The 17,826-nt window shown below is 47.6% G+C and overlaps 1 protein-coding gene across 2 annotated transcripts; it reads right to left on the reverse strand.

Moving 5' to 3' along the window:
• Positions 1–734: 734 nt before the first annotated feature.
• Positions 735–10,227, reverse strand: Psmd4 (proteasome 26S subunit ubiquitin receptor, non-ATPase 4). 2 transcript variants are annotated; one of them, XM_059265820.1, is made up of 10 exons: positions 10,109–10,227; positions 5,295–5,435; positions 3,629–3,743; positions 2,995–3,081; positions 2,705–2,773; positions 2,361–2,576; positions 1,938–2,046; positions 1,663–1,794; positions 1,512–1,579; positions 735–1,017 (listed from the first exon to the last, which is right to left on the reverse strand). In XM_059265820.1, the coding sequence occupies exons 1-10, from the start codon at positions 10,132–10,134 to the stop codon at positions 847–849; spliced, it is 1,134 nt and encodes a 377-aa protein (XP_059121803.1). In that variant the 5' UTR covers positions 10,135–10,227; the 3' UTR covers positions 735–846. The 2 variants fall into 2 exon arrangements, with proteins under 2 accessions (XP_059121803.1, XP_059121802.1); XM_059265819.1 differs by having other exon boundaries at positions 1,929–2,046.
• Positions 10,228–17,826: the final 7,599 nt, after the last annotated feature.

Genomic DNA, 17,826 nt, shown 5'->3' on the forward strand with positions numbered 1-17,826 from the left:
AGGCTGGCCTCGAACTCACAGAGATCCACCTGCCTCTGCCTCCCGAGTGCTGGGATTAAAGGCGTGCGCCACCAACGCCTGGCTTTTTTTTTTTTAAAGATAGGGTTTCTCTGTGTAGCCCTGGTTGTCTTGGACTCACTCTGTAGACCAAGCTGGCCTCGAACTCAAGAGATCCACCTGCCAAGATTAAAGGTGTGATGCACCACCACCGCCTGGCCCATATACAAAAACTTAAAAAAAAAATTCTTATCAGATTTTCATGGCAAGTGCCTTTATCTGCTGAACCATTTTGCAAGACCCCTTATAATTCTCTTTTGAACCAAGCATGGTGGCCCATGCCTTTAATCCCAGCAATTGGGAGGCAGAGGCTGATGGATCTCTGAGTTTGAGGTCAATTTAGTATACTTAATGAATACAGACCAGCCAGGACTACACAGTGAGACCCTGTCTCAAAGATAAATAAATACATAATTCTTTGACCTCTCAGACATGGACTGTTCATTACAAATCAGCTTGTCCCTAGACTGCGAACACGGTGCTGTTCTCTGTGCACCTCAGTGGCCCTGGGACCTAACAGTGGATCCACAGCAAAGCTTCTCTTAATGACAAAGGAAAGGAGTCTGAGGACGTGTCAGGGATGGAGAGGAGAGGAAGGAGCCATCTGCAGAGCAGGAAATGGAGGACATTCCTTCAGGTCAACTCCTCACTACTACCACTACTTGAAGCAAAAGGGAAAAATTTGCCAAGCTTTATTCAGGTTGTAAAGGCTGCAGCTAGCACATCTAAGTCTAGATCCAACCCTGTCTGTACAGTCCCCTGGCAGACTCAGCCAGCCCCCCTCCAGTCTCACTTCTTGTCCTCCTCCTTCTTGTCCTTCTTGCCATCCTTGGTGGCCTGGGAGGCCAGAGAGCCCATTGCATTTCGAATGGCTTCATTGTTGGGATCCACGCCTGGAAGGTTCTCCAGGACACTCTGAAGGAACTCTGGGTCTTGCATCACATCGTAGTCATCCTCCTCCTGAAAAAGGACACCGTGAGCTGGGGCGCTGGGACAGGAGCACAATGCTGTCCACTCCTGACTGCAGGGGTGGGGGGTACCACCAAGGGCAGGGAAGGGACAAGGGAGTGAGAGCCGTGCCCACACATGGTGTGAGCATTACCAGAAGCACAGAAGCCCGAGACCTCTGCTAACTGGGCTCAGAGGATAAAACCCGACAGCACCACACCCAACACTCCTTTCCCCCAGACCTCTTGGGAGGAATCCTACAGAACTATCCAGATCACTCCCACTAGAAAATTCCAGGACAACAGAACACTTCCCCAATTAACTGTTACCTTGGCAAGGTTTACAGATTAAAAAAATAAAATAAAATAAAAAAATCACACATCTATGTCCCTCAAAGGCCTCGTTTATGAAATGCTAGGGAGGAATGGCCCCAGCCCTAAAAGGCTGAGGATCTAAATAGGGGGGATCTCAAACCTGACTGGTCAGAGGTCACTGCTGGCCCTCACCTTAACTGGCTCCGATGTATCCATGGCTGAGCTGGCATCCATGTCAGCTGACTCTGCTTGACCAAACTCTAGGAAAGGAGAAACACATCTGCTCAGTGCCATCTCCTCACCATGACCTCTGCCAAGGCCCTGCCACACAGCCCTGGCTCACCTGCCCCCTGCAGGGACATCTGCATGGCGTAGGCAATCTGCTCCTCTTCAGTCATGCTGCTTAGGTCAGGAAGGCCAGCGCGGCCAAACTCCTGCTGGCTGATGGTCATCTTCAGGAGGGCGTCGTCTGAGTCTGGGAAAGGACAGAGGGCAGGGAAGACCTAGTGGGCATTCCACAGGGCTGGCCGCGCCCCTCCCCAAGCCGAGCCCAGCCTTCCCCACTCCAGCTGGAAATGCCCCCCTCAGGCCCGGGACTTCAGAATCCACCTCTTTCACCTTCAGTCCCAGATGCAGCAATTCCAGCCTCGGCTGCAGACGCCGCAGCAGCCCGCCGGGCCTCCTCCTCCTGCCGCTGCCGCTGCTCTTCCATAGAGACACGAAGGGCCTGGTGAAGACAAGACAGGTCAGCTACTGGGGGCTGCCATGACATGTGCCTGGAGGACACAGCAGGGCGCCTCCCAGCTTGTGGGAACGGGGAAGAAGCCATGATGCTGGGAAGTGCTACAGGAAAGAAGAAGCTGGACGGGGCCTGGGTTTCATTAGGAAAATGAACGCGCTAGAGTCCTGCAGACAGAACCTCAGAGACAGGGAGTGAAAGGGTCTACGAAAACCATAGCATGGAGTGCTTAGGACTGTCTAGTCCCACCAGCTGGCTCTCTGTAGAGAGAAGAACCAACCCCAGGGTCAGTATTTGCTTACTAGGGCCAACTCAGGATCAGCACTGGGATCTACTCCAAACTCAAAGTCACTGGCACCAAGACCCAGCATGGCACCGCCTTCACCAGCAAGAATAGGAGAACTGATGAGGGCATCAGCCAAGCTGGGCCCGGGAGGCACTGTCACCAGATGTGATCCGGTTCCGTCCTTGCCATTCAGCGTGTTCACAAAGGCCGTCAGCTTCTCTGTGTTCACCTCCTGCAGAGCAGAGAGCACAAGACAGACAGCTCCTTCCCTCACTGCTCCTCACCGTCTCCAGAGTGGGAGGGGGGCTGCCCTGTTCACAAGTGGATCAGATCCCACGTCATCCTGTAATCCTGACCTACCTCTTCCCCAAAATTGATGATGTCAACATTCACTTTTTCTTTCTTGAGGCGTTTGGCTAGTTTTACCAGCTAGGAAGAAAGGAGAAAAATGAAGAAATTGATTCTATGTAGAGGGCTGAACTTACCTCAGAGCGCACACAGAAATCCAGCAGCCTACCAAAGGTCTGACACCACACTGAAATCACATATCCACCACCCCCAGATGCCGTGCCCAACACCTCTGCCCGGCTCTAAGTCTTCAGACACTGCCGACAGTAACCGGCTCTGCCTGAGGGCTGCCGCAGACTCACGTCCTTCTCATTGTCCTCCACAGGGCTACCCACGAAGGCGATGATGCGCATCTTGTGGTTCTTACCCTGCCGGTGCTTCAGAGCCAGCTTGGAAAGGAAAACAAGTTCCTCGTCAGCGCAGGAAGCACCAAGGTCCTCCCTGGGTCACCTTCTCTTCTCCTTACATGATCTAAGAACCTCAAGTCTACCATCTTTCCGCTGTGCCTCAGTGGATCAAAGTGTAAGACCACTTCTCAGTTCTCAGACTTTCCCTTTATGTTCCTCACGTTCATCTGTCCCGACCTTTCTATACTGAGTAAGCTTCCTCCAAGTCAGTGGTTCTCAACCCGTAGGTCATGAAATGGGTTAGGGGTTGAACGACCCTTTCATGGGGGTCACCTAAGACTAGTGGAAAACACAGATGTTTACATTACAGTTCATAACAGCAGCAAAACCACAGTTATGAAGTAGCAGTGAAATAATTTTATGGTTGGCGTCAGCCCAGCATGAGGAACTGTATGAAAAGGTCGCAGCATTAGGAAGGATGAGACCCACTGCTCTCGGCCATCTACGGTCTTGCTCTATACAGCTCTAGATTACAGTTCTGAAGAAAACTGGACACTGATCCTCCCACCAGGGAGCCAGCAGGACTCACATGGGCCACGCGGATGCCAGTGCAGAAGGTGATCTTCCCCTTGGGTTGGACGGTATGGAGCTTGGAGAGGATGCGGCCAGTGTCGGGGGTGAGTGTGGTCAGCACTTCACAGTCACTAGGTGCGGGCAAAGCATGGCAGTGAGTTCGGACCTCACACCTGACACCCAACCACTCCAGTGTCGGGGGTGAGTGTGGTCAGCACTTCACAGTCACTAGGTGCGGGCAAAGCATGGCAGTGAGTTCAGACCTCACACCTGACACCCAACCACTCCAGTGTCGGGGGTGAGTGTGGTCAGCACTTCACAGTCACTAGGTGCGGGCAAAGCATGGCAGTGAGTTCAGACCTCACGCCTGACACCCAACCATTCCCATTCTTCTTCTCCCCTTTTTTTGGATTTTTCAAGACAGGGTTTCTCTGTGTAGGCCTGGCTGTCCTAGAACTTGCTCTGTAGACTAGGCTGACCTCGAACTCACAGAGATCCTCCTGCCTCTGCCTCCCACGTGCTGGGATTAAAGGTGTGCACCACCACCGCATGGCTATTCATGTTTTCTTTAGAGACCTTAAAAACAACTTTTATCTTTTTTAAGATAGGGTCTCCTGGGGGCTGGAGAGATGGCTCAGCGGTTAAGAGCATTAGCTGCTCTTCTAGAGAACCTGGGTTCAATTCCCAGCACCCACCCACATGGCAGCTCACAACTGTCTATAACTCAAGTTCCAGTGGGTCGGACTCCCTCTCACAGACATACATGCAAGTCAAACACCAACACACATTAAAAAAAAAAAAAGAAAAGAAAAAAGATAGGGTCTCCTGAAGGACAAGATGGCGCACGCCTTTAATCTGCACGGGGTCGGCAGAGGCAGCACATCTCTAAGTCTGATGCCAGTCAAGGCTATATAATGAGACCCTGTCTCAAAAAAAAACAAAACAAAACAAAACAAAAAAAAAAAAAACAAAAACAAAAAAAACCCTGAAGAGATAGTTCATTGGTTAAAAGCAGTAAAGCAGTTACTGCTCTTGCAGAGGCCCCAGATTCATTTTCTAGCTGCAACTCCAGTACAAGGGGATGTGAATCCCTTTTCTGACTTCTGTGGGTACCATGCATGCATACATACATAGATGCAGGAAAGATGCATATAGATACATATAAAATACAAAATAAGTAAATCTTAAAGAAAGAAAGAAAGAAAGAAAAAAAGAAAGAAAGAAAGAAAGAAAGAAAGAAAGAAAGAAAGGAAGGAAGGAAGGAAGAAAGAAAGAAAACCCGAAAGGTTAGGGCTAGAGCTAAGTGGCAGCGTACTTGTCCAGCACCCAGAAGGCCCTGGGGTCACCCTTACATAAAAATGACAAGAAACCGCCAACAGCTGAGCATGGTGGTGCAGGCCTGTAGTCCCAGAACCAGGAGACAGGGGTAGGAGAGTCTGTGTGAGTGTAAGGCAGCCTGAGGTACGTATCAAGTTTGCAGTTAGCCAGAGCAACACGAAAAACTGTGTGGAGAAAAAAAAGTCAACAAGCCCTCCCCACCCAACAAGCTGCGCTGACTTCAGAAGGAGGTAGGAAACACAGGAAGGGAAAAGCAGCCTGTGCTATCAACACAGGGCAGCCACCTACAAACCCTACACGGAGCACCACCCACCTTCAGAGCCCCACTCCTGGGTCCCACGTACTTGGCCAGTGTGATGAGGCCCACGTTATTCTCAGGGTTGCTCCGGGTCTTGGAGTGACATACGATGTTGACAGCATCCTGCTGGGCCTGTAGCCGGGTGGGAAGGAAGTCTCCGTTCCGCATGTACTCACTGTTGTCCACACTGCCGGGTTAGGGGAAAGTGGGGGGGGAGACAACAGTGAAGGATTCCCGTGAAACACAGTCTACAGACAGGGGACCCTCCAACACCTCCTGCCAGACACGCTGTGGTACAGCAGTGGCTTTCAGGCTTAGAACACAGAATCACCTGGAACTCTGTCTCACCAGCCAGGTGTGGCAGCACACAGCTATAATCCTAGAACTCTGAAGATGGAGCTAGGAGGATCAGAAGTTCATGGCCAGCCTCAACTACATTGTAAATTTGAGGACAGCCTGGGCTATATGAGACCCCCCACACACCAAAAAAAAAAAAAAAAAAAAAAAAAAAAAAAAAAAAAAAACCCAGAATCTAGACACTATGAAATACAGACTCCAGCTTCCCTGCCTTTTGGGGTGGGAGTGGTGTGGGGAAGGGGCTTAGTCACACAGTCTACCATTGAGCCAAATCCCTGGCCTGGGACCAACTCTTCTTTTTTTTTTTTTTTTCCATTTTTTGAGACAGGGTTTCTCTGTGTAATTTTGGTGCCTGTCCTGGATCTCACTCTGTAGACCAGGCTGGCCTGAACTCACAGAGATTCACCTGGCTCTGCCTCCCGAGTGCTGGGATTAAAGGTGTGCGCCACCACCGACTTGGCCTGGGACCAACTCTTGATGACTCTTGAGGTCTAGGAGAGTTCTAGCCAGTGACACTACTTGTGCTAAGGAAAGGGAGCAGTGCCCAGAACAAGATACTTTACTCGAAAGTCAAACTCTGGCTCAGTGATAACTTTCTCCACCTTATAAAAATTTATCTGATAATAAATAGAAGCAAAAATGGTAAGGGGGGTGATTTACTGAAAAAAAGCAGAAACAGGAACATCAGGTAGTGCTGAGGCCCAGGTTCATCTTCTCATTTTCCCACTTCCTTTTTTACAATTGTATTTATATGTATGGCCATTTTGTCTGCACGTATGTACTCATGTGCATGCCTGGTGCCTATGGAGGCCAGAAGCGGGTGTTGGATCCCTGGAACTGGAGTTACAGACTGTCTGAAACATGTCGATGCTGGGAACTGTCCCATGTAAGAGTAGCCAGTGCTCTTTTGACCACTGAACATCACTCGAGCCCCTGGTTAATTTTTTTCTCTAAGAAAGTGCTTATTTCTCTAAGGCCCACTCTTTCATTGGGAATTGGGTCTCTCCTCCCAGGGATCCACAGATTGAACAGGTCAAATAAAGTGGCAAGTCCAAATATAAAAACAAGAGGCTTAAAGCAGGGTTTGGAGGAACAGCTACTAAGTGGGGGAAATGGTCAGGCTGTGAGAGGGCTTTAGAGAGGGAGAGAAAACTGACAGACAGGGAACAACAAAGCAGGTGCACTGTCCTCACAACCCCTGGGGAGGAGAGTGGCTCCTGGTGGAAAATGCAGACACCTTACCACCTATGCATACATCCCTTAAAAACCACATTGTTGAGCCGGGCGGTGGTGGTGCACGCCTTTAATCTCAGCACTTGGGAGGCAGAGGCAGGCGGATCTCTGTGAGTTCGAGGCCAGCCTGGGCTACAGAGTGAGATCCAGGACAGGCAAAAAGCTACACAAAGAAACCCTGTCTCAAAAAACCACACTGTTAATGTTAATCCCAGAATTCCAGAGGCAGGAGGACTACAGGGAATTCCAGGTAGGGCTACGTATCAAGATTCTGTCTCAAAACAAAACACCACACTGCCGGCCCAGCTTTCCCTATCTCCAGCTTGATCTGAATGGGGTAATGTTATTTGTATTTCTTAGATCTGCTTTCCCTCAGCAGCATGCAATTCTCTCCTTCACACCCAAAATCATAACAAAACTGGACATAGGGTATTACCCAACCTTTCCATGACATCAAAATTTTAATACTGAATACAGCTAGGATGCAGTTCTGTGGCAGGGTGCTTGCCTAACATGAACAAGGCCCTGGCATTCATCAAGCAATCCATCTGTCAAATACAGGACAGGCAACAGAGCATGACTGCAGGCTCAGCTAATTAGGAAGTCAAAGAAAGAGGTTTTCTTGATTCCAGGATTTGGGAGCCAGCCTAGGCAACATTCTGAGATCCTACCCCATCCCCTCCACACCTCTCTCCCTCAACCTTACTCTCCCTCAGAAACAGGAGGACCTTTCTATGCAGAAGACGACACTGAACTGATGTTCCTGACTCGGCCTCCTAAGTGCTGGGATTACAGGTATGTACCAGCACATCTGGCTTGAGATAACACAACGAAAACAGAGCTCCAGTGAGCTCAAGGCTAGCCTGCTACCCAAGTGTGATACCATGCATAAAAACTAACAAGAGTCGCCGGGCGGTGGTGGCGCACGCCTTTGATCCCAACACTCGGGAGGCAGAGCCAGGCGGATCTCTGTGAGTTCGAGGCCAGCCTGGGCTACAGAGTGAGTTCCAGGAAAGGCACAAAGCTACACAGAGAAACCCTGTCTTGAAAAACCAAAACTAACAAGAGTGTGTGTGTGTGTGGGGGGGGGTGTTGGGGAGCATACACCTTTCATCTCAGAACTCAGGAGGCAGAGGCAGGTGGATCTCTGTGAGTTTGAGGTCACCCTGGTCTACAAAGTGAGTTCCAAGACAGCCATGGCTATTACAGAGAAACCCTGTTTCAAAAACAAAAACAAAAACCCAACAACAAAAAGAAACAAAGAAAAAAAGAAAGAAAAGAGTCTGACTTAAGACTAACATCAAAACACATGTATTTTAAAACAGCCCCCTACAGAAAACTGATGCCTAGAAATGAAGGAGACCTGTGGAAACAGGAGGGCTCTCACTGTTCCTGGGCAGTCACACTGATGGCTAAAGTCTCTGGTCCTAATCTTTCCTTTTACATACCAATCTAAACTTTTTTGGGGGGAGGGGGTAATTATGTACTCCAAGCTGGCCTCACCTCATGACACTCTTGTCTCAGGCTCTCCTGTGCATGATTAGAGGTGTGGACCACAACACTTGGTCAGATCAATATTCTTAACCAATGCAAGTCTGTACAAAGGTCTGCCTCCATCACCCTCAGAATCTCCTCACCGGGGTACAGAAGAGAATGCAAGCTCTTCAGTCATGATTTCTTCCTACGGTGATCCATTCCACCTTAAACCAACCATCTGTTAAAAAATCTGAGGACTCCCCAAACACCACGGCACTAGAGTACTCTATACTTTATAGAGCGCCACCACATATGTCTTACCTACTTGTACTATGAGATACATAACTACAATTCTCCCAGAATGTGCAAAAGGTTAAGTGCCAGAAAACAGACTTTGGATTCCAAATCTGTCTTCCTTCTACTTTAACATGCTCTCTCCTAGAAGCGAACAACTTAGAAAACATAGGACATGAGATTACACTTTAATTTCAGATGAACACCAGTAACTTTTAAGATTTATTTGTACTGTTTTTAATTGTATGTGTGCCTACAGAGGTCAAAGGCACTGGGTCTTCTGGACCGTCAAGAAGGCAGCTGTGTGGATATCATGTGGGTGCTGGAAACTGAACTCAGGTCCTCTGCAAGGTCAGCAAGTGCTCTAATCCACCAGGCCATCTCTCCAGCTGCATTGAGTAACTTTTAAGAGAAACATTTGGGTTGTACTTAAAATCACTTGTTATACTAAAAACTACTCATCATTTGCCTGAAATTCAAAGTCAGCTGGGCATTCTGGTTGTGCTGTTTTGAGACAGTCTTGCTAGGTAGTCCTGATTCATGGAACCCCCTGCCTCACCGCCCCAGTGCTGGAACTACAAGCCTGAGCCATCGAGTCTGGCAGCATGTTCTACTTCAGCTGGCAATGCCAGCCAATCTCCAAAGGTAAACATGAGCCCGGTGACTCAGGCTCATAAGCCTACATATTTGGGAGGTCGAAACACAAGATTCCAAGCTCAAGGCCAGCCTATGCATCTTCTCGACTAAAGCTTCAAAGCCAGCCTGAGCTATGGTGTCAAAACTCCATCTAAAAAATAATGATGACAAATAATAAAAGCAATAAAGGGGTGTGGCTGTGGCTTATTGGTGGAGCACGTTCCCAGCATTTACAAGGCTCTGGATTCAATTCCCAGTATCTACAAAAACAAAACCCTTTTGTAGCCCTGAAAAAAAAAAAACATATGTCCTCAGCTTTATTTATTTATTTTTTTAATTTCTTCTTCTTTTTTCAACTCATAATAAGGGACTCAACCCAAGTATGAAACTGATAGTTAATTCACTGGAGAACAGCACTGTCTTTTAATTTGACTCCTGCGTATCACGACCACTTAAATTTGCTGTGTGACTTGAGCAAATCACCCAAACTCCTTCCGACTCATTAAGAAATGAAGGACTCTTTTCCCTAAATGCTGTTATAAGGCTTACGTGAGGAAAAGTACAGGGAAAGGCAACGGAGTTGGAGAGGAGTGGATGGGGCGGTTGGCCTCTGCTCCTAATTCCTTTACCGGAGGCACGGAAGGCAGGGTCCGAGAACCAGGCTAAAGGCAGGCCGGTCTGGGAACCGGGTTCCGGGGCCTGCGTTCCTGGGCCGGGATGACTCAGGGAGTCGCCGGCCTGTCTCCCGCGGGCCCCAAGGCCACATACTGCCCAGCGGCCCCGTCCCCACCCCAGGCCCGGGCCTCGGCGCCATGCGCACCCGCGACCCGGACGCGCCCCCCGGCCAGGTCCGAAGTTCCTCACCAAACCATAGTGCTCTCCAACACCATCTTGCCACCTTCCCTCTGCGGACCGGCTCCGGGACTGGCTAACAACAGCGCCTCCGATTGGCCGGGCGCTCGTCGCCAATCACAAAACTCGGCCTCCACGCCGCCCCGCCTCCGCGCCCCGCGATGCGTTCTGGGACTTGTAGGCGCCGCAGACGTGGAAGGATAGGTAATAGGGTGGAGCCTGCTACCTTGCTGTGGAGTTAGCTGCTTACAGATGCTTGGAGAAGCTGTGAGTGCTCTGCACAGCTGAGCCTGGTGCCAGGCGTTAGCTCTCCGCAGTCTGAGACAGGAGGGTTGTAATTTCCTCCTTCCTCTGCTTTTCTCTTTTATGTGGGTTTTTGTTGTTGCCATTTGAATGCCTGCAAATTCGCTGTGGAGCTGAGGCTGAATTCCTGGTCCCCCTGCCTTCACCTTCCAAGTGCCATTAAAAGGTACACCATCGTACCCAGATCTGAACTGCAGTTTCCAGGCCAACCTGGGCTACACAGAGCTACATAATGAGACTTTCTTAAACACACACAGACGCCGCGCATGCATGCACGCACTACTGTGGATGGCAGTTCAGTTCGAGCATGACCTTTTAAAAACTGCCGGGTCAGTCATCACATTCTAACTCCCTGTTTGCCATTGCTCTTCGTTCATCCAACTGCTATAAACACTTACACCCACCTGGCGGGGTGGCGAATGTCTTGAATCCCAGCACTGGGGAAGCAGAGGCAGGTGGATCTCTATGAGTTCCAGGCCAGCCAAGCCTACAAACAGAGTTCCAGGATAGCCAGGGCTACCCCGAAAAACCAAAAAAATAAGAATAAAAAAGTGCCGCAAGAGTGTCTCAGTGGTCAGATGCTTGCTGGGCATAACCAAGGCCCCAATTTTAACCTCTAACACCACAACAAAAACAAACAAAAAACCAAAAACTCCCCCCACAAAAAAAAAAAAGGTTCAGAATGATTTGGATTAATACCCTACAACCCAAGAAATACAATTGGAAATTCTAGTCCTGGTCTCTGTTGCAAATGCTTTCTAGTTTCCACTAATTAAACTTATTTATTTGTTCTGCTTCTTTTTTTCAAGACAGCGTTTCTCTGTGTAACCTTGGCTGTCCTAGTTCTCACTTCTGTAGACCAGGCTGGCCTCGAACTCACAAGCCCTGTCTGCCTCTGTCTCCCGAGTGCTGGGATAAAAGGCGTGCGCCACCACAGCCCAGCTTTGTTCTGCTTCTTTTATGACTGTAGTTTTTCTTTTTTTTATAGGGTTTGTTTATTTTATTATTTTATGTGTATGAGTGTTTTGCCTTCATGTATGTATGTGTACCACATGTATGCAGTGCCTGCAGATGTCCAGGGAGAATTAGACTCCCTGGGACTGGAGTTAGACAGTTGTGAACAGCCATGTGGATGCTGGGAATAGAATCTGGGTTCTCTGCAAAGCAACGTGTGCTCTTAATCATTGAGCCAACTCTCAAGCCCTCTATTCATTTATTTATTTATTTATTTGTTTTTGGTTTTTCGAGACAGAGTTTCTCTGTGTAGCTTTGCGCCTTTCCTGGATCTCGCTCTGTAGATGAGGCTGGCCTCAAACTCACAAAGATCCGCCTGCCTCTGCCTCCCAAGTGCTGGGATTAAAGGCGTGCGCCACCACTGCCCAGCCCTCTATTTATTTTTTAATAATTTTTTATTATTTTTAATTATCTGTATGTGTCTGTGTTGGGGTATGCACATATAAGTGCAGGTGTCCTCAGAAACCAGATGTGGTGATATTGTGTTCCCCAAAATATTGTGCACCCTAATAAACTTATCTGAGGTCAGAGAACAGAACAGCCACTAGATATAGAGGCCAGAAAATGGTGGCGCACACGCCTTTAATCCTATCACTTGGGAGGCAGAGATCCATCCGGATCTGAGTTTAAAGCCACACTGGAAACAGCCAGGCAAGGTGACACACGCCTTTAATCCCAGGAAGTGATGTCAGAAAGCAGAAAGGCATATAAGGCGTGAAAACCAGGATCTAGAGCTGGTTTAGCTTTTAGGCTTTTGAGTAGCAGTTCAGCTGAGATCCATTTGGATGAGGACTCAGAAGCTTCCAGTTTGAGGAAACAGGATCAGCTGAGGAATTAGCAAGGTGAGGAACCTGTGGCTTGTTCTGCTTCTCTGATCTTCCAGCATTGACCCCAGTACCTGGCTCCAGGTTTATTTTTATTAATAAGAACTTTTAAGATTTGTGCTACAACCAGGGGTCAGTTCTTTTGAAGCTGGAGTTATGGGTGCATATGAGGCTCCATGGGAGTGCTGGGAACCAAACCTGGGTTTCTGCAAGAGCAGCCAGTGCTCTGAACCATGGAGCCCTTTCTCCAGCCCCTGTTTATTTTGTATTTGTGTGTTTGCCCGAGTATGTGTGTGTTCCATGTGCGTGCAGGTGTCCAAGTGCCACAGTGCGTTGTGGAGGTCAAAAGACAACTGTGGACGCCAGATCTTTCCTTCCACCAGGTGGACCCTGATGATCAAACTCCATTTGTCAATCTTGGTAGCAAGTGGCTTCACCTACTGAGCCATCTCGCTGGCCTAAGCAAAGTTGTAATGATTATATTGGGATTGTGTCTTAGTTTCCTTTCCTATTGCCAAGATAAAATACACTGGCAGAGGAACTTAAAGGAGAAACGGCTTATTTGACTCACAACTCCAGGTTACAGTCCATCAAGGCAGTAGAGACTTGTAGCAGCTAGTCATACCATATCCACAGTCAAGAGAAGAGCAGTAAGTGAACGCACATATGCTAGCTCTGCTCATACCTTTATATACTTATATACTTGTACACATAAGCCTAGGACTCTAAGCCCAAGGAATGGTACCACCCACAGTGGGTGCTTCCCCCCACATCAATCAATGTAATTAAGATAATCCCTCATGCCAGGCGGTGGTGGCACACGCCTTTAATCCCAGCACTCGGGAGGCAGAGGCAGATGGATCTCTGTGAGTTCGAGGCCAGCCTGATCTACAGAGCAAGTTCTAGGACAGCCAGGGCTGTTACACACAGAAACCCTGTCTCGAAAAGCAAACAAACAAGTAAACAAAAAGTTAAAATTCTCAGGCCAGGCAAGGTAGTGCAGGCCTTTAATCCCAGCACTTAGGAAGCAGAGGCAGGAGGATCTCTGTGAGTTTGAAACCAGGCCAATCTGGTCATAGCAAGCTCCAGCCAGCCAGTGCTACATAAAAAGGCCTTGTCTCAGGCCAGGTGAATCCCAGGGAGATCTCTGTATGTTCAAGGCTGGCCTGCTCTACATAGTGAGTTCTAGGACAGCCAGGACTATGTAGAGACCCTGTCTCAAAAAACTAAAACAAACAAACAAAAAAGAAAGACCGTGTTTTGAAATCACAACAACAGAAAGTCCCAAGTGTCTTAACTCCAGCAGGGAAAAGCCAAATGCTGCAGCTGGAGCTTGCAATGTAATCAGCCGGACTCCAGAGGGCGTGGTAGCTCCACCACTCCCGCTCTGCCACCTGCAGCAACACAGCTCAGCTATTCCACTCCGGAGCTGCTGCCCTCTCCGGCCGACTTCGCACACTCCTGGCCGTTTCCAGTACCCTGAGGTCTCCATTGCATCTGAAGTTTCGCCTTCACGGCATCACACAATGACCTCCCAGGGCCTCTCCAAGGTGACTCCACCTCAGGTGCTCTCCACGTCTCCCTAAATCTCCCGTAATCTCCCATCTTTCATTCCTCCAGAACCAGGACCAAGGTGGGTGACATCACCAAGTTCTGATGTCAGTTCCCGCGTCTGCGCCCTTAACTATCAGCAGTGTGCTGACCTTAGGGAAACACTTTTCCTATGCCTTTGCTTTCAAGGGGCAGAGAACCCCTTGGGCTTTTTTTAAAATTATTTTAATTTATGTGTGTGTGTGCCACCTGTGTCCAGGTGCCTCAGGGGTCAGAAGACGGCATTGGATCCCCGAGAGTTGGAGTTACCGGTGGTTATGGGTGCTGGGTACCGAGCTCGGGTCCTCTGGAAGAGCAGCAAATGCTCTTTTCCACTAAGCAGCTCCAGGCTTTCTTCCTTTAAATAAATTTGGATCCTGAGGAGTCTCTGATGAATGGGACTTTTGTCTTCAGGACATTTCCTGGGGTCCCAGGGCAGCATCTGAGGCTTCTCCCCAGCAGTATCAATCTCTTTAACAATCTCAGCCGTTTCATCAGCACCAGCTTGAACCCACGCCTGTCCTGAACCTCCAACGCCGGGCAAGCCAGTCCATCATCTCCCCACTCAACCTCACTCGGGTTCTCCAAACACAGGCAGAGTGAAGCCAGATTCCTGACCAAAACACCACAGTAATGGCCCCTACCCCATTCACGACAGTCCCAAATCTCCTTTGCAACTTCATGAACCCGGAATCCACTCTCTGTGTTCTTATCTTCCAACTTCCCAAAAGAATGGTCCATAATACTTTCCCTAAGCACTTAGCAGCTTTCCTAGCCCAAAGTTCCAAACTCTTCTACATCCCTCCAACATGAAAGGCCTAAAAGCCATGTGGTTGTGTTTGCCACAGAACTGGTTTTTGGAGAAAATGTAGAAGAATTTGGAACTTTGGGCTAGAAGAACTTTTGAATACTGTAAGCAGAGCTTAATGGGCTATTCTGACAGGAAATTGGGATGCCAGAAGACTGGGAGAAGTGTGGATTGTGGAGAGCTGGCTCATGTGGATTCTGAAAAAAAACAAGTCTGTTTAGATTGTGTTTCCATTATGGCTGTATTCTGCTGCATCCTGAGAACTTGAGTGAGACTGAATTTTAAAGTTAGGAGTCTGGCAGAGGAGCTTTCATGGCAGATGTCTTAGTTTCTTTTCTTGTTGCTGTGATAAAATATAGACGCAGCTTGAGGAAGGGCTCACTTTAGCTCATTTCTTCTTGTTCTTGTTGTTTCTAGACAGGGATTCACTATACACACCTGGCTGTCCTGGAACTCACTCTGTAGACCAGGCTGGCCTCAAACTCACAGAGATCTGCCTGCCTCTGCCTCCTGAGTGCTGAGATCAAAGGTGTGCTGTAGTTGGCATTTTTGGGGGGCCGCCAACCAGCTCCCAAATAAAGACATGGAGATTTATTATTAATTATGAATGCTCGGCCTTAGCTTAGGCTTATCTCACTAGCTCTTTTAACTTAATATAACCTGTTTCTATTCATCTACATTTTGCCTCAGGGCTTTTTGCCTTTCATTCTGTATGTCCTGTTTTCCTGGTTCCTCTGTGTCTGTCTGTCTGGCCCCTGGCATCTCTTTTTCTTTCTTCCCAAGCCTAAATTCCTCCTCCTACTTACTCTCCCTATCCAAAAGTCCTGTCTATACCTCCTCCCTTACTATTGGGCATTCAGATTTTTATTAGACCAATCAGGTGCCTTAGGCAGGCCAGGTAAAACAGCAAAACATCTTTACATAATTAAACAACTGCAACACATCTTTACGTAGTTATACAAATATTCTGCAACATAAACAAATGTAACACATCTTTACATAGTTAAACAAATGCAACACATCTTTGCATAGTTAAACAAATATTCTGCAACAGTGTGTACCTCCACTGCCCAGCTTAGCTCATTTATTATTTAATTTAACACACAGTTCATCACATGGCATCCAGTCAGGAAACAGAGCGAGGAAAGCATGCATGCTAGCGATCAGTGTCTCTATTTTATACAGTGCTCACTGTTAAGAGGTGTCTTTCCAGCCAGGTGTGGTGGTGATGCACACCTTTAATCCCAGCACTGAGAGGCAGAGGCAGGCAGATCTCTGTGAATTTGAGGCCAGCCTGGGCTACAGAGTGAGTTCCAGGACAGCCAGGGCTGTTACACAGAGAAACACTGTTTCAAAAAAAACAATAAGAGAAAAGGACCTATAACTGACCCAAGGTATTTCAACACTTAACAATAAAGAGAACATAAGAAAGCAGTGTGGAAATGGAACAGTCTCCAGTAGAAAGTAGACTCTCAAAAGCCTGATGAAGAAAACATTTCTGGGACTGGAGAGATGGCACAGCGGTGAAGAGCACTGGCTACTCTTCAGGAGTGCCTGATAATAAATAGATAGATAGATAGATAGATAGATAGATAGATAGATAGATAGATAGATAAATAAATAAATAAATAAATAAATAAATAAATAAATAAATAAATAAATAAATAAATAAAGGTGTGCTCCACCATTGTCTGGCTCTGGCTAGCTCTTTAAAAAAAAAAATTGTTACGGGGGGGGGGGGGGGAGGTGCACGCCTTTAATCCCAGCACTTGGGAGGCAGAGGCAGGTGGATCTTTGTGAGTTCGAGGCCAGCCTGGTCTACAGAGCGAGATCCTGGAAAGGCGCAAAGCTACACAGAGAAACCCTGTCTCGAAAAAAAAAAAAATTGTTTAAAAAAAAAAATGGGGTTGGGGATTTAGTTCAGTGGTAGAGCGCTTGTCTAGCAAGCTCAAGGCCCTGGATTCTATCCTCAGCTAAGTAAATAAATAAACTCTAAAAATGTATAAAACATTTCAGTCAGATGATGCCAATAGGTCAAGTAAGATGACAACCTTTATTTAACAACATGAGGGTATTAGTAACCTTGACAAAAGATACTTTGAGTTGTGGGAACAAAAACTTTGTTTGTTTGTTTGTTTGTTTGTTTTTCAAAACAGGGTTTCTCCGTGTAGTTTTGGAGCCTGTCCAGGATCTTACTCTGAAGACCAGGCTGGCTTTGAACTCAGAGATCTGCCTGGCTCTGCCTCCGGCGTGTGCCACCACTGCCCGGCTTCTTTCCTTCTTATTCCATATCTGGCTGTGTGTCTGTGTGGCTGGCCCCTGGCATCCTCCTCTCCTCCTTTTCTCGCTCCATCTCTTCTTGTTCTTTCCTTCTATTTATTCCCTCTGCCTAGCAGCCCCACCTATCCCTCTCCTGCCTTGCTATTGGCCAGTTCTTTATTAGACCAATCAGGTATTTTAGGCAGGCAAAGTAACACAGCTTCACAGAGTTAAATGAACACAACATAAAAGAATGTAGCACATCTTTGCATCATTAAACCAATATTCCACAGCATAAACAAATGTAGCACAATTTTCTTTCATAAGAGTTTCGGTGGTCATGGTGTCGATTCATAGCAGTAGAACAGTGACTAAGTTGGATGGGTAGGAGTATTAACTGTTATTTCAGAGAACCTGAGCTCAGTTTCAAGCATCCATATCAGGCAGTTCACAACCACCTATAACTCTAGGTCTAAGGAGATCTGATGCCTCTGACTTCTGTGAGCACCTGCATTCACATTCACAAATCACACACACGTGCACACACACACACACACACACACATACCCCATAATTTAAAATAATAGAATAAATTTTTGTTATTTTTTGAGATCGGGTTTCTCTTTATAGCCCTGGTTGTATTGGAACTCACTCTGTGGACCAGGCTGGCCTCAAACTCACAGAGATCCACCTGCCTCTGCTTCCCTGAAAGGAGCAGGCAAAAGCACCTTGGCCTGAGTATTTCCATTTTGACTTCAGACTACATTTTACCTGTGGGGTGAAATAAAGTTCAGGTTCCCAAGTCCTAGGGGAGCTGAGAAATTCCAATGGCTGATCAACCTCCTCCTTAACCCATAGAAATAGTTGTTATGCGTCTTTAGTTCTCTAGAAACGTTATGGTTGTTCCCAACAACAGAAGGAACAAATCAATC

Source organism: Peromyscus eremicus, chromosome 6 (genome assembly GCF_949786415.1).
Source record: "Peromyscus eremicus chromosome 6, PerEre_H2_v1, whole genome shotgun sequence".
Lineage (NCBI taxonomy): Eukaryota > Metazoa > Chordata > Mammalia > Rodentia > Cricetidae > Peromyscus > Peromyscus eremicus.